Source organism: Thunnus maccoyii, chromosome 14 (genome assembly GCF_910596095.1).
Source record: "Thunnus maccoyii chromosome 14, fThuMac1.1, whole genome shotgun sequence".
Lineage (NCBI taxonomy): Eukaryota > Metazoa > Chordata > Actinopteri > Scombriformes > Scombridae > Thunnus > Thunnus maccoyii.
This window is the reverse complement of record NC_056546.1, coordinates 15,346,676-15,367,031: the sequence shown is the minus strand read 5'-3', so window position 1 is coordinate 15,367,031 and position 20,356 is coordinate 15,346,676. Positions and strand designations below refer to the sequence as shown.

The 20,356-nt window shown below is 39.5% G+C and overlaps 1 protein-coding gene across 1 annotated transcript in view; it reads left to right on the top strand.

Annotated features, from left to right (window-relative positions):
* Nucleotides 1-5,048: 5,048 nt before the first annotated feature.
* spock2 (SPARC (osteonectin), cwcv and kazal like domains proteoglycan 2) overlaps nucleotides 5,049-20,356 on the top strand; it is a 31,546-nt gene continuing 16,238 nt past the window's right edge. Inside the window, exons 1-2 of the mRNA XM_042433798.1 lie at nucleotides 5,049-5,358; nucleotides 16,892-16,937. Coding sequence (XP_042289732.1) covers nucleotides 5,170-5,358; nucleotides 16,892-16,937 — 235 coding nt within the window. The 5' untranslated portion in view covers nucleotides 5,049-5,169. The remainder of the gene's footprint in view (nucleotides 5,359-16,891; nucleotides 16,938-20,356) is intronic.

The following is a 20,356-nucleotide window of genomic DNA, read 5'->3' as shown; positions in this document are numbered from 1 at the left end:
AATTGTTGTGTTTTCATTACCTTAGAATGAACCCTTTATATCTAAATTAGGAGCGGGTCCTCTTCCATGGATCCCGCCATGTTTCTATGGTAGCCCAGAACAGACAAACACTGGCTCTAGAGAGAGCCTCTCACTTTTTTTTTTTTAGTTTCGTGGCCACCATAGGTTCTCCTACACACTTGAAAGGGGAGGAGGGGGAGGAGGGGGAGGAGAAGGCTATTAAGATGGTTGCAATGTGCAACCTCACTGCTTGATGCCACTAAATCCTACACACTGGTCCTTTAACAAACTGAAGCAGCCTTTTGACACGCAGTCATATTTTAAAACAATGTTCTCCAAACTCAGCTACGATATCATTAAGAAAACCAACCTAATTAATACCAATTTCACACAGTATTAAATAGCCTTAGAGAGTGAAGTGCGTGGCTACAATTTAAGAGACTCACATCCGTATAGTCGACTTTCTACAAAGTGTTTTGATGCATTTATATACTGTTTCTGCTTCTTTTATACACATATCAGGAGATTCACATATGTACTGTACATACTGAATGCAAATGTATTCCCCCTAGAACAAGGTATTACCATTTCTCCCCCTCTGACTACCAACTTGACATAAAATACCCAAAGGAACAGGATTATTTGTAGTTTCCATTTTGTTTTGCTGTGCCTGAGAATGAGCCTTATTATTGATATTGATTGAATGTCATTAGACTGAGAGGCTGCATTGCTAAGTGATAGGTGCCGGAGTAAGAAAGTCAATGCATACATGATGAACTGTAACCACATGACATCAGACAGAGAAAAAGATCCCGATCATTATTTATAAGTACTCTTACCGTGACTTGGACTTGAGTGAAGCTATCTCTCATTTTAGAACTATATGCATTATTTATCAGTGCAGCCAATGTTATGCTTTTTGTGTTTGGTTTTGAATTAAACAAGACTTGGTGGGCTGTTGTGACTGCTCTCTGAATCTTAAATCAGTCTGTATATCAGCCATGTTGACCATATTTTACAGGACAGGTATCAGATGCAAGTTATAGATTGTGTCCTTTAAGCTTGATTAACACTGTCAATTTAAACTTCAATTATATATATTTGTTAATATACAAATATTAGGGGGGTAATGCATTCAAATGTTTTAAGGGGACATAGTTTCATAACTTTACATGAACAGTTTTATCTCCTTATGAAGTCAGTAAATTATTGTTATATAAAACAAGTTTTGTTGTCAACTGTGAAATTTTGATCATAAAATGTAAAGATACAGTGGCGGATTTTGAATTTTGAGTTTTGTGATAAAGACTTTAAATGATGATGGTAGACACTAGACTGAAAGTGTTTTTAGAAGTCAATTATCTACTGTAAGATTTCACCTGAGGGTTTGTGCCTAATAGACAGTTACAGACACATACTAAGAAAAACAAATACAGAAAAGCGAATTTCTAAATGAAACATGCCCCCTTAAAGAACCAGCATGTAGGATATAGCAGCATCTAGCGGTGAGGTTGCAGATTGCAACCAACTGAATACCCCAACAGTGGCTGCAAAACTCATGAAAAAAGTGAAAGGTCCTCTCTGGAGCCAGTGTTTGGTTTGTCTGTTCTGGGCTACTGTAGAAACATGGCGGTACAACATGGCGGGCTCTGTGGAAGAGGACCCACTATGTAGATATAAAGGGCTCATTCTACAGTAACAAAAACACAACAATTCTTATTTTCAGGTGATTACACACTAATTAAAACATACTTCTGAATATTATATTCTATTTCTGCCAAGTCTGTTCCACTAGATGCCACTAAATCCTACACACTGCACCTTTAAGTTGAATGGGTATGACGTCCTATACTATACTGTAAATTATAGCTATTTCTCATTTCTTACGAAGTAATTTATTTTTATGGTAACATTCTTGAGGTTTGCAAAAACTTAAAGGATTTCATCCAGACATGTTTCGAGATATATAACAATGTACTCTGCTTTGAATAATAATTTGTGTCCAATATGGTTTTTCCACAAAGAATTACATTATTTCGTTAAAATCATTAAAATCATATCTACTCCTTCTCTCATTTAATATTGAAGAATCTATTAATATGTATAAATATTGTTAACCTCACAAGTTTAACCACTTGACACAAGATGCCTCCTACTTCAGTAAAAAGTCCATTCTGAGTGTATGTGCGCTGGAGACTTAAGTTTTTGTGTAAGTTGAACAGTGGACCATGACTGGCTCCAAACTAGTTGTGATGTCACAAATCCTGCTCACTGGACTCACACCCTAAACTCAGCTTTTCGGTGGGCATGGAGAAACTTTCTACTTTCAGCAGATGAATGTGACAACAGCCTTCTGGTGTTAAACTCTGCACAAACATCATTCTGCACAGTGAAGCTCAAACATCCAACTGAAGGAACAAGAAGAAAAACACATTTTTGAGTGGCCCGTGGCTACCAAGCATTATCTTGTATCTAGCCATGTCAGGCGCCTGTTCTTGATTACAAGTTTTGTTAATAAGCATCATCTGATCTTTACATGTCTCCCCCCTGCAGCCATCATCCAGCCATCACTATTAGATCCCCTCCCTTTGCTTCACAAAGACCTGGAGAAACCACGTTCACATGACTGACAGAGTATTCTTTCCCCAGCTTTTATAAGGAGATTACCTGAAACTCCCTATGGCTCTGTGACTCTATAGGATTACCTTTTTTTTTCTTCAACTGGCTGCCATAAATGAGATGAACATTGTTGGCCTCCCTTTTTTTTTGCCCTCCTCTCCCTCTGGATCTGCGCTCTCTTGACTGTCACATCACATCTGTCTGTGGGTTCATGACCAGGCATGTGGCTGACTCCCAGTGCAGCAGCTTCAGGGTTTTCAACTAATATATGCCTTAATAATGAATAATGTTAATCACACAGCTATTTTACTTCAGTTAACTCATTGCTATTAGTTTGATTACTATCAGTGAGAATAAGGCCTCAGTATGACTACACAGAGCATTAGTTTCTAGCCATGAATACACAGTGAGGACGTGCAGGACAGTCCAGTCCAAACCAGTTGCTTATGTAAATTTGCTGCTTTTACTCATCTGAGACTAGTTTTGTGTTGTAGAAAATGAGCATACATGCATTGTGTCTGGATAAAGATATGCTGTGTTGCTTTCAGACGCTCATTTTATCACATCCCAATATCTGCATGATGCTGCTTGTGTGTGTGTGTGTGTGTTCAATTTAAACAACTTCCCCCCTCTTTGTCTTTCCTCATGAACTTGATTGCATTCAGCCGAGAGATTAGACGACGCTGTGTCTCGTGCCTGCCTTTATTAAAAGGGCCTCAAAAACACTCTTTTCAGGATGAAATAAAGAAGGCATCAGTTAATCCAGCATTTCAATTACAAGCTGTCATTCAGCGTGTGTCTCTGGGGACTGGCTGAGGCCGCAGCAGGAGAAAGATACAGTCAGATAGGATGGCACAATGTAAATGCTCTGCTTCCCAGTAATACATCAGAAAACATGGACATTATCTGTAGGACATCAGAACACAGAGGAGCAGAGAGCAACAGTGTACTAATCGACACAAACCTCCTTGTTGTGTTGTCTATTAATCAATCCAGGTTTCAGAGCTGCAGCACAGACTTCACTTTTACGCTTTTCCAGCTTTACGAAATATTACTATCCATTTTTTTTCCAGGTATGTTTCATTGTTGAAACACCTGTGTAGTCTAATCAATGATCAATTTACTTAATTCCAGACCACAAGCTCATCATAATTCCATATAATAACCCTGCAGCTAATACTAAATAATTTGTGTGTCATTAAATGTTCAGACTGTGTCAGAGAGGTGTTGATTTAACTCAGTGGTAGGACTTTTTACACAGCAGGCACGTGCGATATCTGGATATAATTAATGACATTAATTATGGCAGCATTGCATGTCGGTGTTCCAGTTCCACGTTCCTGGTGTTTTGCGTGCTGGTTTGCTGGGATATTAAAATGGGACAAAAGGGAGCCACCGTTAATGTGAAATGAAAAAAGACTTTATTGTCATTGTACGACAAAATGCAGTTTACCATCTAACCACAGAATGCAAACAGAAGCAAAAGTGCATAAAGATGAATAAATGTATGTGATGAACAATGAAGCAATACATAAAATGTACATTGTGAGGGAATGCATCTATATGTCAGGAATGCCAAAGTAATGCTGATGTAAGTTTGTTACATTATGATAAAAACGTAAACCCAAAATATTGTTTTGTGTTTGGTACAAAAAATATCTATGGTGGACAAATTTATGATGTCCAGACTCAGTGCAGGAGCTTTTTTCAAGTAAAAAGGCAAGATATTCTGCTGCTTTATTTATGCTGTAAATATTATTACAAACCCTAAAATTAGTAACTTGTCACCAGACTAATGATAAATGGATTGAGGGTTGATAAATGAACAAATATTATATTCACATTTAACTTCACAATGCATCTTGAAAGCAGTTTTTCAGATTTTTTTTGCACTCTGGTTAATATGAAATTATTCTAATCCACACAGTGAAATGGAACATTTATAGATATATTTATACATTTTGCATACAGTTACATCTTGTGTGCACATGCAAGTAGCGCATCATCGATTCATCTGTCGACTCAATCATTCGTTCAGTCGTTTGGTCCATAAAATGTCAAAAAAAATTGTGAGAAATGTCAATCACTGTTTCCCAAAGCCCAAGGATGGCCCCAAATGTCTTCTTTTGTCCACACAGTCCAAACCCAAAGATATTCAGTTTACTAGAAGACTAAATCAACCAGAAAGTATTCATATTTGAGAAGCTGGAATCAGGGAATGCAGGGAGTCACGTGACATAGGAAAGTGCAGCTTGTAAACATCGATTTCAACATAAAAATGTAAATAAGTCTGTCAAGTATTTATAGGAACATACAGTAGTGTGCACCAGGATTGACCACATCCTCTAATAGGCTCAGGCTCTCTCTCTCTCTCTCTCTCTCTCTCTCTCGCTCGCTCGCTCTCTCTCTCTCTTTCTGCCAGCAGCAGAAGGAGCATCCTATAGGCTAATCAGTTGATAGTTTTCATTCCAGTCTCAGCATCCTCCTCCTCCTCCTCCTTCTCTCCAGAAGAGGACAGCCGGTGCGCGTCAGGTGTTTTTGTCCGCTACCATGGTGGAAATTACGGATATTGTGTGCCTTCTCGTCCCGCTGGCGATGCTCGTGGGCTCTACCTTCCAGACCGACGTGAAGAGCGTCAAAGAGGCGGAAAACAGGGGGAATTTCATGGAAGACGAACAGTGGCTGTCCACCATTTCACAGTACAGCCGCAAGATCAAGCACTGGAATCGCTTCAGAGACGTAAGTCCGCGGCGTTGACTGAGAGATGCGCGGTAATGCGGTAGAAGATGCGCTGATTGGGGAAACACTCACTGCCATTTAGAAACAGTAATAATAATAGTTAGCACACACTTTCTTAGCCTTAGGATACACACAAAGTTGGCGCTGTTGTTGATACACAACTCACACGGGGGAAAAAAAACCGCACACACTTTAGATTGTATGTTTCAAAATGAGAAGATATCCGAACATAATCACTGTGCGGGTCTGTTTTTGTGTGGTCAAAACATATATTCATGATTTACATGAGGCATAATGTCATAAGAAGATATAATAAGGAAGGATTGTGTTTACAGTGTTCACAACATGCCTTATTTATCATGAATGCCATCTGCATGTACCCTACATTTTTAGCCTGATTTTGTTTTTGAAGAATTACTCAAGGTATATGGTATATTATGTGAGATGTATAGTTTGGGAGAATGGCAAATGTTAAACACCAACTGGACATTTTACTTTTCTAACTTCTTCCTCAAAATTCAGGGTGTCCACGGTGATATTTAATCGGAGAGGTCAAATGAGAGGGGACAAGCTTTCCCATGTCAGGTCACATTAAAGCCACGGTTGCAAATACAAGCTGCGTAAAGGCTACTATACTCTCCCTATTTTTAGTGTCTAGGCCCTTTGTTAATTAAGCAATTAATGTTTTAGTCTCCTTTGCACAGCAGGAGCAGTATAGACCTATTCCATCACCCTGCCTCTAATATGGGTTACCTCAGGATTGTGTCCCGGGAGATCTCACAAACAAGAGAATTAAGCAATTAGAGCAGAGGGGCGGAGATTGATTGATGTGCATATTCACCTACTGAACAGACTGAACTGGGTTGCAGGGATTGATTAAAGCCTGCAGGGTATGCGTGGTGATGTATTGCTGTGTCTGCGAATGTATGGATGTAGTTTTGCTTTCAGCGCTGTGAAATGATTACTAATGATCCCAATAGGATTTGGACAATAGTGCAGCAAGATTAGGTTCCATATGAATCCTGTTAATTGGGTTTTAATTGATCCGGGGTGGTTACCGCTGCATGTGATAGATATCGTTATTGGATTTGAAATGTGAGCGTTGGCTTCAGCTTCATCCATATGAGAAGAAGAAATTCCAGACCTTCTCAACAGGAGATGGTGATCCTCTCTAAATAATAACCTCCCCAGAGAAGCTGTGGTGTCATTGTTGATCAGCATTCACACGCCTCCTTAGATCGAGGGTCATGGATGTCCCCGAGGGAAAGGTGAATGCGTGTGAAAATTGGCAGCCACCCTCCAGGCCGTGGGGTGTGGGGTTGGGGGGGATTAGTTTGACTGTGATTACTTAAAGAGTATGTCCTCTGGAGCTGTACTTAGGGAAGTAATGAAATTGTGGGCATGGAAAGATTAAGTCAGAATTATTGCAGGATTATAACTCACTGGATGCTGCTCTATATTTAAGCTTTTGGTCCAAAATGTTCATTAGAGCAGAAACTTCACTTTGAAATCAGCACATGACAATTGGTTGTGCAATACCCCTGCTTCCCACACCTGGAGTATGTGGAGCATCCTGAGATATAAACAGCTGAGGTAGAGTGGGATCATCTTCTCAACATTGCTTAAGGGTTTGCCATCAAGTATAAAGATGTCACTTGCTCTGCTTTCCCTTTTTCACTCGATTTAACATCAAAGCTGCTGCGAAACGCATACAACCCCCTACAGTTCCACTCTGTATCTCTTTCATGATCATTATTCCCAGAGGTGATTGTCTTTGTGTGTGTGTGTGTGTGTGTGTGTGTGTGTGTGTGTGTGTGGGTGCGCATATGCATGCAAGATCGTGTCTATACTTGTGCAAGTGTGACTGCAGGGCTGTGTGCGTGCACGTGCGTGTGTGTGTGTGTGTGTGTGTGTGTTTGTGTGTGTGTGTAAGCTTCACACGAGCATGTATTTGCAAGCGTGTTAAAGGGCATCAATGGTGGTGTCTCTGGTGATGATGATGATGACAGGAGAAACATCAGAGAAGCGAACCACTGAACCTCCTGAGGGAATCGCCAATAGAAACCACTTTGATTTCAGCTTGCTGCCGTAGCAACAGCAGTCTCTGTGTTATGGTGTTGAAATGGAGCATGTTTCTCAGGGAGTTTGATGACTCTATCCTCTCACCAGTCCTGCTTCAGGCTGCAAGAATAAGTGGAAACATCCTATATTAGCATTTTTTCCCCCTATCATTCAAACTCAACACCCTTTTTGCAACCAACAATTATTTTTTTGATGATTCTTAATGAGAGCTGCTGAATATTCTATAATATTCTTTATAATCAACCTTTAATTAATGTTACATCATGTTGGCCTTTGAGCTAGGAAAACAATCCGAACTGGAAAATGAGCACAATGGTTGAGTCTCTGGGAATTATTTGGTTGATGTGTAAAGCACTGCCAACGACACAGTTATAGGTACTCAGATTACACAAATTGATGTTGACTCACACAGTCCTCCGAGAGCAGAATGTTGAATATTAATCCAACACTGGAAAGCAATAATCAAAGCTGCACAACATGAAAGAGGAGCTCTTTCATTCTCCCTTTTGCATGTACACAAACACACACACACACACACACACACACACACACACACAAACACATAAACACACGCACACAATACATAGGCTGCAGAATGATACTGTAAATATTTTATATTTATTCTCTTGCAAAATGTAAAAGCAGAATTGGGATAAGAGGCTCTTTCACTTCTAATAAAAATAGCTTCCACCACTTCAATTCAATCTATTTCACAGGAAGACAAGGAGATTAGATTTAACAGTTACAGTCAACAAATAATAGAATGGGATACCTTCAATCCTTTAATCTGACAGGTGCACTCAACATTTCATTCCACTAATGCACCAAATCCAGGGTAGGAAAAAAAAAAAAAGAAAACAGGGAAGGCAGCAATGGTAACTGAAGGCAGAGTTGTTATTATAACCCAAAGGCTTTGAGAGTTCTGCTCCATAGTTATGATATATTCTAATAAATTAGTCACTTTTAGTTAAAATTGACACAATATGGATTTATTCATTCATATATTTTGCTCTGATTTAGAACATTTTGGACATAAGTGTTAATTAATCATCACAACTGGGACATCTTATTAATAATGAACTTTAAATATGGAGTTCAAAATAGAATCAGATAGCTCTAATGAATGGTTAAAAGATGGAGAAATACAGTAACTAGAAAGACATTGCAGATATGATATTAAAGTACATCTTTACAATATTAAGCACATATGGACATGTGATGGTCTGTGTTATGTATTATTCTTCCAGATCCCAAATATGACAGAAATTCAGAGACTCAATTTCAGGGACAATTAGACATCAACTGGGATCATCTCACCAATTTAGGCTTTGTCTGTCTTGATTTCAGTATGAAATTAAATGACTGCAGACTACTGCATTCTATGCACAGCAGATCCAATTTGATGTGTCTACTAAAGCCAAATCAACAGTAAAGTCCATTTTTTTGCTCAACTTACCTTGTTAAAATGATACTGTCCATGAATTCACCGAGCCATGAAATTGGTCTGATGTTTTGTTCCTGTTGATTTAAGATGAACTCGGATATGTGCCTAAAAATGGATGATGATTGGGACATGTAATGCAAGTTTAGCCAGCATGAGGATGTTTATTGCTGGCATCCATTATGCATGCCAGTATGAACATGACATGAAAGGCACTGTGTCTATGATTTTTTTTCTTTTTAAATTTAATTTTCTCATTTTATCTACTTTCTCCCATCCCATGCTGCACTGTCTGTGCCTGGTACAAACCACACGCCTGTACAGTCACGCAACTCTGGACCACCCAGTACCAATTGTGCCCGCACCTGTTATTCATTCACTTCATTTTTAATGAACAGAAAACACTCTGTGCCAACACAAAAACATCAGATCCCTCATCAACACCAGATTAAATATGCAGAGTGATGGGAACACTTGGGGCAGTTCCTGGCAATCCTCCTTACGAGGTGATGTTATGTTCTTTTGCACCATTTTGACAGCAGGTTTACTTTTGCTACTCATATTCTCCTCTATGATTTTGACCTCTCTTGCTCTTAAACTGGCTTCAGTCCAACAGAATTTTAATGTTTCGTGATTGCGGTTACACCCCTCAGTGCTTCTTTTTATTATTTCACCAAAGCATATGAAACATAATTGTGGATAATGGCATCTGTAACACTGGAGCCAAATACTCCATTAAAGACTCTCCAGACGAACGGTAAATTATTATCACTGGCCCTATGCTCAGTCTGGCTTTCTTATCGTGCAGACAGTCTGTGCATAAAGCCACAGCCCTCTGATGTTAGAATAGGCTGCTACTGATGCATTAATGTTATGAGTGATGATAACAGCTTATCAGAAATCCATTATTCTATCTAGTCATGCTTTGTTCTGGCAAGCGTTCCTTATCCAGATTCTCTGAGAGGCTGCAAAAGTCCACAGCTCTGTTGGCGATGCAGATGGAGCGCGTCTCGATCAGCTCCGACAGTTTTTGGGAGAAATGGCTCGGTTATTCAGGGTTTGGATGGCCTACTGGTGCGCTGTGGGGTGTCTTGGCTGGCTACCAGAGGCCTAGGTGGGCTGTAATTGAGTAGAAGAAGAAAAAAAAAAAAAAGGAAACAGCCTTTCATCATGCTCCGCTTGCACGGCTACAGCTGCTTCCCACTGCAGTACAATAGCCACAGCTGAAGGGCACAGGTGCCGCAGAGAGACAGGGAGAGGATTTTCCAGAAGTGAAGGAGGATGATAAATATCAAATTTCTACACCCAATACAGTCGCACACTAAATTGAATTGATGCATCATCATCCGGCGCTGTCCGTACAGGTGTGACTAACAGCTGCAAAAGATATTTGAAAGCATCCTTTTGTACAACATTCTTCCTCACAGATGCCAGAAATCCCCCTGCCAGTAGTTGCATCTCAGCATCTCACATGCATGACTTCTCGGCGTGACCTGCTTCTGTTTTGGCTGCACCTGGGAGTCGGTATGCCAAATAGGTCATGTGCTGCAGAGAACTGACATCCAGGAGTCTGCCTGTAATGAGCTCTTTTTGGGATACTTCCAGTGTCCTCCTGTAGTCACAAAACTTAAATAGTCAACTTATCAACAGTAATAAAGATTGTACGTGGCTTTTGAGATTCTGTCAGTTTGGTTTAATAAATAACACCTTTTTTACTGTTAAAACTAACAATAACTCCAAGTGTCAGCAGCTGTCCCTAAATGCCACATAAGTGTTAGTACCTTTAGGCTCGAGCCAGACTGAGTCACAGACAGTGTGAGGTCGGCGACGCGGGCTTTGAAGTGGTTGGAAATAACAGCCCCAATCTGGATGTTTTCGCACCTGAGAGTAGGCTTGTTGAGAAAGTGTTCGCAGTAATCAAAATCGGAAAAATATAGGCAGATACACGCACACATACAGAAACTCATACTCTCTGGAGCTAAGATGCTTTTATAGAGAGGAGCTGGTCGCTGAGAAGTTGATCAGCATGAAGTCAAGACATGACATGACTACTGTTGAAGAATTTCATATATTAAATGCCAAGAAATGCAAACAAAACTTCACTGAACATACCTTAAATTTAGAAAATCTAAGTAAAAGTGTGTGATTTTGACCAAATTAGACTTTTGTCTGCAATATAGAATATTTAAAGGCCTTCGTAGCTCATTTGAAACTGCAGTTATTTGAAGCAAGATACAAAAACAAACATGTGAATCTATTTTTAAGGATTTTTTTTGCAGCTTTAGATATGAGTAAGCCTGATGACGTTAGGCACTAGAAATGGCAGCCAGTCTGTCCAGATTTCAGTCCACTTTTGCTGCAGATCTGATTGTGACTCTCTTATTCAATTACATTGTTTTAGGCTCCCCTGTCTCAAATTATTGGCTTATTCTTAGCCTTCTTGTAGTCCCTACCAAGGCAGCTTCATTGATTTTCCATTGTTCTACAAGTCTTTTTTTCACTCGGGCTCCGTGTTTTCAGTGAAGTGTGAAGGTTCTCGCTGTTTTGTACCAGTTTCTCCTGTGAGTTGCAGACTGTTTCCTTATTCCCTGCAGGGCCCTGAAAGGTACAAGGGTGGATTTTATTTATAGACAGTGAGTACAGGGCTGGCATGAGTGCATAGAGACTTTGTGGACTAAGTGTGATTTTTATAGCTGTATCTGTGCTAGTGTGTGTGTGTGTGAGTATGTGTGTGTGTGTGTGTGTGTGTGTGTGTATGTGCTGTGCATATTGCAAAACTACGAGGGCAAAACAAATTCAACCGTATCAAATTTTCTGTCAAATTCAGTGAAACCAGTCAATTCTTTTGTCCTTTACCTTTGACTTTGTATTCAATTAAATGGAAAAAGCAATTCTGCGGTTACATAATTGAGTGCAATTTTCAGCCAGGCTTTGTATTTGACCTTTTATCCACCCTTTGCTGTCACAGTATTTCTGACTACAATCATTGCTTCAAATGAAAAAGGGGATTTATTATTATAATGAACAATATCTCCAGCAGTGTCACACAATTCAATGCAGACAGCGCAGTACATTATTATTTTTGTCCCTTGAGTATGAGAGAGGTTGCTCGTTTGAACCTGTAATACCGACTATTTGTCTATTAATCTCTCAAAGTATGTTTTCAGATTAATATTGAAATCTATCTGCAAACTAAAGCATTAGAAAAATGCACATTATTAATCCTAAATCAGACTTTCAGAAAAACCAGTCACTGTGGCTGAACTTTCCCACTGTAAGGTCCAAAATGTGTTTTTATTAATGTAATCAAGACTATGGGGGAAACAAGCACAGTTAATAATTCTTCTAAAAAACAAAAGTAATGTAAAGTTATAATTTATCTTTCAACTAATATATGCTTTTCAAATGCAAATAAGGGATTTTCTGCCATTCTAACTTTTATCTATTTAAAGCTAAACACGTCTTCTTATTGAGATCAAAGATTCTTTTTCAAGAGAGATGCATGCACAGGATTAATAAAGCTTTCAAAATTCTTGAGTATAATGTTTAAAAAATGTTCAAAACCAATTTTAATTTCAAAACTTTTTGTAACTCAGTCCATTTGTTGGGAGCATAGTACATTAAACCTGTTTTTCCCATCTCCATTTGAACTTAAGTATTATTAACGAATTGAACGCTCTGTAACAATGACACCAACAAGGCTCTCATCAGGGCAAATGTTCAACAAACCCCAAAGTTACAATAACATCAAAAAGAGCGCACCTGTGCTTTTACATTCAAGTACAAATGAGAAATGGAGTTTGCAATTGTTGAAATATATCAGAGTCTCTGCAGATAAAACATAATCACAAAAAAGAGAAATCAATACAGAACAATCAGAAAGAAATTAAATTAATGGAAATATAATATATATATACATATATATATATATATATATATATATATATATATATATCATATTAAAAATTCCACATTTAAACCCACAGGATGTAAAGGGAACTGTTCAATATGCTGAAAATGGAGAGAAAACACTAAAAGATTAATACAATTTATCAAAAGTTAAAATTAGAGGCCTGGATAGATAATATTATCCTGTACATCACCTCTGAGTCACCTTGTGAGCCATATGGGGTCACAAACCCCAAATTCGGATCCATTCAATCTGCTTCTTATGTTTCCCGCTAACCCCCACGTTACCTTCTGTTCATCCAGTCCTCTCAGCTCTCTCTTACATAAGCCTCGCTCTTGACTCGGTCCTGTAAGAGAAGCAAACCAGACCCCTTCAGCGTTTCATGCTCTGCCTCCGCTCTGCAAGAGCTCAGAGCTCCGTGCGCATGCAGAAAAACAGGCATCAGCGGGCTTGCTTCTCGTGCCCTGCAGCCCAGTGTGCGCAGAGATAAGAGGACATATAGGATGAGAATATTGTTGAGGGGTTTTGTTTCATTTCAGGCGCGTCTCATGTGATCTGTAAACCAAAGCTCAGAGGCTGTGAACAGCAAGTCTTTATGTGGATCTTGAGGTGGGAGGAAGTGATGCGATGCTTTATGTAGCATTGCTGCTGAAGACAACCTTGGGGCAAGTTCATTTTTCATTTTTCAGTTTTATTTCATCATATTTGGGGTTTTATTTTGTGCTACAACATTATCCAGCAGAGTTAATTTCAGTACTGTGCTTCCTCAAGATTATCACTGATGTAAAATAAGAGGCATTATTTCAAAAAAGAGATATTTATTGCACTTTTTGAATACTGAAATCACTCTAAGTCTATTTTTTTTACAATTTTAAGCTAAAATTAGGATGTTTTGCTGCTTGCTGATCCGCTGATTTTTGCTCTCCATTGTTCACGGTCAGCCTCTTTGAATCCTCATGTCTTAGTGACTCTTGTCTTTGAGGGGCGTTCTTGCGTTTGCTTAAGGACCTTTCGCTGTTGACAGAGTCGACTGGGAAGAGGATGAGAAAGGGACTTCAGCAGCACAAGAGGTGGGCATGTAGCCCAGTCCTCAACAAGGTCTGGAGGGAGATTACAGTAAGCAGGACCTTGAGTGTAGAGTGGCACTTAGTCTGCAGTGCAGGTGCCTAGCATGCTGAACCCTTGTGGGAAAATTCAAGGGAACTACACAATCAACTGCCTTTCTTAGATCAAACCTGTGCCAATGAACTATTAGGTTGTTTTTTTTTTAATCAAGGACAGACACAGAAATTACATTTCTTGATCAGTTTAACATAAGAGGTTGAAACTGGCTCCTTTTGTATTTACTTTGAGGCTTTTTCACCTCACTGATAAAAAAGTTACACAGGCATAAATCAAAGTCGGAGATTTGGGGCTGAAATTGATTATTTTTTGAATGTTGTGACTCCTGCCGTTTTTTGATATATAGAGTACGGCGCTCTATGCTGTTCTGCATGGGTTCTATGAATCCACTGAACGCATATATTAACAGTGATTGCGAGAAAAGGTCAAGTATAAACCTCTATCCGCCACACGAGCCTGCGCGCCACTCCACATGAGAGTGTTATCACAGTGTCCTTTTTCGGTGATGAGGTGGTGATGCGCTCCGCTGTCATGATGAGCAACCCCCTCAGGATTACCGCAGTGAACTCAGAGTGCATCTGACAGCTGACATTTACCCAGAAACACCTGTCACTCACAAGCACATCCTGTCAGATGGATACACACACACACACACACACACTCAAAGGTTCATTTAAACCAATTTCCTGTTTGTTCTTCTTTTTTCAACCCACTCAATAAGTACAATCTCTGTCTTTCACACCTGTACAAAAACATACACTTTCTCAGAGATCAGTGCGACACAGCGCCGTTCCTCCTGAGTTGAGCCCAATTTAACAGGGGACAGGCTCAACGGGTCGTGATCCTCATCCCACAGATATGAGGGATTGCGATCTGTCAATCAGTATTGTGGAGCTCGGCAGCAGGGTGAACAGTCTGCCATGTTCGATGCGATGGGAAAGCTTCCCCGCTCTGTTTAACAAGAGGAGATCTTTCTGATGTTATCAGGTAGATCACAGAGTTTCTGGATACAGCTGAACATTTTCAACTCTCAGCCTGCTTCCTCTAATCACTTTGGTGTAAAGAGAGGCAGTCTTCTCATCGGAATTTGGGTTTATGAGTCATATTTTTCGGGTGATGTAACCTCTCTGCTGTGTGCCAAACTTGTCACTGCGCTCTGCGCTTCATGCTCACTTACATTTACACTCAGGAGAATTTATTTTACCCCTGAATACATTTTCTGCAGCCTCTTTCTTTTTTATGAAATCATTGATTTCCAGTGCCGTCAGCGCAGCAGGACACTTTCCTCATCGGTCCTGGCAGAAACACAAATAGAGAAAGGCTGCTAAATAATGCAGGAGCTGAAGCATCAATAAAGGAGGCATGGGAGGCGTCGGATTAATGGTCAAGTCGTAAACTCTTTGAGGTCTTACCCTGCCGATGTTTGACTCCATCAGGCCCAACAAGGTTAAACTACACAACCAACAATCATTCATATAGCTCAGCTGTGAGTGTTGACTTAAAATCCAGACTCTCGCTCTCACAGACACAAACCAGTTTACTGGAAGTGATTTTGCTGTCACTGAGGAGAGGGAAATGAGCTTGGCGCAGCAGTGAGTAGAGGATGAGCAGAGCCACATTAGTGCAGTTTGGTAGATTTCAATGCTCGAGCGGAGTCCTTGCCAGTGATGAAAATATTTACCTCTGTGAGATAAAACTGTGAGAGTCAAAGAAGAAGGTCCCAGCTTTCACAAGAGCTGCTTATTTCATGTGTTGTGTCGGGATTTATCGCCTCCTGGGGAGCTGTTTGGCGCACGCTTTCCAGTACAGTAAATGTTTACGGTGATGAGTAAGTCATCACTAAGGAGGGGGGGTGGGAGTGGGGTGGGGGGTTGTAAATATCTTGAAATGACTCATGTTTATTATTTCAGACACAGCAATATGCTGAAAAAGCTTTACATCTGTACTGTCTCCCCTGGGATCCCCTTCTAACTGCTGAACTCCGATCAAAAATGTGTCTAATTTAATGTTCATACACTGTTATGAATTTTGGGGTTTATCGAGACATGTTTTCAGTTTCAGCACTAGAAAATTAGTGAGAAAGGTCTTGATTCAGTCAGTGTATGAATTTAATCTTCACTTCTACCTTTATTTAATATTAAAAGCCCTTAAAACAAATGTTCTTAATCATTTTTTTTATTATAAAGGATTATTATGGTTCAATTAAGAGTGATGGGGTCCTACAAGATCCATGATGTGTTTTTCCTGAACTTTAACTTTTGTTGCTTATGTAGTCATGAGTATTTAGTGTTATAAAGAAGTATTTAAGATTTTTCAGGGGCTTTAAAGTGAACATAAAAGTCTCTTTGTGGCTTTACAATGTCAGTGAATGTATAATACCCTGTATCTAAAATTACACTTTCTTCTTCTTCTTCACTAATATTGGCTCTTTTCTCTCCGTTTGCTGTCATTTCACCAGGAGGTAGAGGTCAGTTCTCTCCCGTTTTTGTTCCTCTAGCTGCCTTTGTATGACATCTTTGTCATTCATGACTCATTTCCTCGTCTTTTTGTGTGTCTTTATCTCTGCTTCTCCGTCACTCTCCTTCAACTTGCCCATTTTAATTAGAACAATTAATGTTCTGATTAAGTTGGGGGAAAAAATGTCAGAGCACTTAAAATGCTGCTCACCCCCCCAACGCCATATGTCTCACATATAGGCATCGGGTGCAGATTTGTTGGGCTCATTTCCATGCAGATCTACAGCCACAGTACATACCTGTCTGTCTCCAGTGTGACTCACTTGGCTAATTATCATCATGCTGTAAGACTAATGTTCACATTAAAATCAGTGTGCAACGATAATGTAAACTACTTCTCTTCTCCTCTATGAAGATGACAGAGTGTTAATATGTTATGTGCTCAAGCCTGCAGTGTAAATTACATGGTTTCTCATTCTCTGCAGTTGCTAACAAATTATTGTTTTCTTCGTATTTCTGCAGGATGATTATGTGCGTACCTGGGATGAAAATCAAGGTTCTAATGACAGTAAGTCTTACACCATCTCATCTCTTTTTGCTAGTTCAATATGTGACATTATATCCCTCAGTGCACAATGGTATATTTTGAACAGAAAGAAAGATTTTTTTCAACAGATAAGTTAGATTTTTAAGAGAAATAAATATAACACAAATAATAATTTCATTGTAGCAAACAAAAAAATTTATTCTGGGCTCAAGAAAATGTAGTTTTAGTTTTTAGCCACTCTATCCGTGTGGCTCGAGAATTGTAGATCGAACTATTGCATGGATTGCAGTGACATTTTCTACACATATCCACGGCGTCCAGAGGTTGAAGTCTACTGACTCTGGTGATCCTTTAACTTTTCCTCTAGCGCTAGTGAGGTCAAAATTGAAATTCTCCCATTACTCTGGTTTAAAAATGTCTGTGTTGCAGTGTGTGTCCATACTGTTTATGTTCTCTTGTGCACTGATCTTTCTTGAAAAAGAGATCTAAATGAGACTGCTTGTTTAAATAAAGGATTAAATAAATAACCTGCAGCACGAAGGATATATACTCAGCCCCAGCTGTACTTTGTATTTAGTGCTAATTAGCAGGTGTTAGCATGTTAACACATTTAACTAAGATGGTGAATGTTGTAAACATTAAACCTACTAAACATCATCATGTTAGTATTGTTATTGTATTTTAGCATACTGACATTGGCATTTAGCTCAAAGTAGTTAATCTTGTGTAATCTAGTTTTATGAACCTTTATGAACTTAAACATACAATACATTCATTGAGCACAAAATAGGTTTTGCTTGCTAATATTACATATTCTTTGTCCATGCTCAAAATGTCCCATCATGTATTCCAAATTGTGGCCCAAATATGTGGCCTATATGTATGGAGTCATACATATAGGCCAAATAAGAATCTTTTTTGGGGGATGGGGGATATAACTTGGGCTGTACACTGATGCAGAGAAAGCAAAGCCACATGATTTATTGAAACTGAATGTCATCAGCCTGCACTGTAGCATGGAGACAGAATCCATGGCCTGCAGTTGAACTGTGATGCTTCCCAGACTGTCAGTGGTTCATTGTATTAGACAGTGTCGTATTTGTTTTTTTGTGTGGTCTCCCGCTGTCCACACTTGTAGGGGTTCCTCAGCGAAAAGGTTGAAAGATGTTAGCGCTCTGTTTTATCTGCTCGAGTGGATCTGATGTGCCTCCCCCAGGAGATGCTAAACATTGGCTCGACTTCAACCGATCACCACTTCCCTCTGCTTCCTCCTTTTTCTTCCTCTGCTGCACTCGAGCAAGAGCTGTGCATATAGACCGACTGTCTGAGATGTCCTCCTAACTCCTGCTGAGACTCCAGACTTAATTGAGCCTCTGCCCGATGAAGTCATGACACAGAGTCGTGTCCTCAACCATTGTCGCTTGATTTGCAGCTTAAATGATGTCGGCTGAATGGCAGAGTCCATTAGCGCAATTTCCAAGAGCTTAATGAAGGACTAATTATGGTTTCCAATGAAAGGCCCGAGAGAAGTAAAAGCATGAGAAAAGAGTGAGAAGGGGGTGGAGTGGGGTGGGGGCTAATATAGCTTGATTTAGTGTAGAGCGACTGACATCAACATTATTCCTGCCAACTCTAAGGTGGTTTGGTCATGAGGAAATTGTGGACTAGGGGAGAGAAAGCAAGTTGACTAGGAGAGGATGATAGGATGAAAATGAAAAGAGGAAAACTGAAAGGATGTCTTTGTGCTCTGGTCAATTTCTAAAGAGGAAGCTGTTTGTTCACTAGGAAGAATACAGAGAAGCATTAGCTTGCAAAAAAAATGTGATACACTGAAGCTGTAAGATATGAAGAGTGTGCACTCAGAAATAAGGCCACTGCACATACAGTTCACTAGCTGTGTAATGCTTTAATGTGTCACAAGTTGATCTTCATCTGAAAAGCTGCATTTATGTTTTTAAATTTAAAATGAACCAGTCTTTCAAGAACAAATAAAGCCTGAAAATACAACAGAAAAAATTACTTAGTGTAATTTCACTGCCATTTCCTAGTAAGGGCATAATAGAGAAACTGCATTTAAACCAGTGCTGAAAGTTCACATCCTAGGAAGTAATTTTGTAGTTAAGTAATGTGAAAACCCAATATGTCAGTTCAGACAACCTAAGAAATTTCATGCATTGATTTTGCTCTGTAGGTTTTCAAAGGGTGTTTTCCAGCATAAGAAGATACAGATGGGTGACAAATTAAAGAAAAAACCATGGGGCTCCATGAGTCACCAGAACAGCTTCAGTGCTCCTTGACATAGTTGCTACAATGTCTGGAACTGTGGAAGAATGAAACACCATTCTTGCCAAAGATAGTCTCTCATTTGGTGTTTTGATGATGGTGGTGAAGAGCACTGCCAAAACCTTCCATAGGCTTCAAATGGCTTGAGAGCTGTTGACTGTAAAAGCCATAGCATATGACCTATTTTTTCATACTCATCAAACCTTTCTGTGACCCCTTGCACCCTGTATAGTGGCAACTGCATTTGTTTTGTGTCTCCATTTTAATATTAGGCTATGTTTTTTCTTTTAATTGGTCATCCATCTGTATTTGAAAACATCAAAAATCACCAACTTTGAAATTGCAAGTTTTGAGCCCAGTATCTAAGGATTGTGATTCTGCACCTTATGATTTATGTCCATTACTATTGTTACAAGTAAGTAAGTTTCAGTGCAGAAAATAGTGTACCCTACATGTAGTGAGGTATAAAAAAGTAAGAAGAGTATGCATGTTGGGGTGATTAATGAGTGTGTAGTGAGTCAGAGAATTTAAAAAATGTTGGCATTTTATGAAAAAAAAACATTGACATTGAACTCCAGGTTTTTGCCGAATTGTCCAATATTGGCTTTCTTGTCTGCCAATAGGGTTTAAATAAGACACCGACTTTTATTAACCCTACAGACATAGATCAACTTCACAAGTGGCAGTCACATAATGTTCAACTGTGTGTTCAGCTTTTATGAAACTTTAGTTAAATTTCATATGCTTGCCTCAGGTTGTCAGATGAATAGTACATTCATTTCACACAGCATAAAGCTTCATCTATCTATTTCCCTTTCTCTCGTTTTGACATGAGTGCGCTATCTCCCTCCATTGATCTGCCCTCCTTTGTGAGTGGCCTAATGAAGCAAAGGACTGAAAAGAGGAGATTTGTCCCTCTGAGACATCTCTAAATCAGTGTGATGTCTTTACTCCCAATCTCAGACGAGCCTGCAGACCTCATTTCTCAGAAGCAGGCCAGACCGTAGTACCGCTGCACAGAGGAAGACAGAGCTTTTGAACTGTCAACACTCTTAACACACAGGCTCTGTTCACACCTGGCAGTAAAATGCGTCTTGGGTGATCCAATCACAAGTGGACAGTTCTAAATATAGGTTCGAATGCACCCAAGACACATT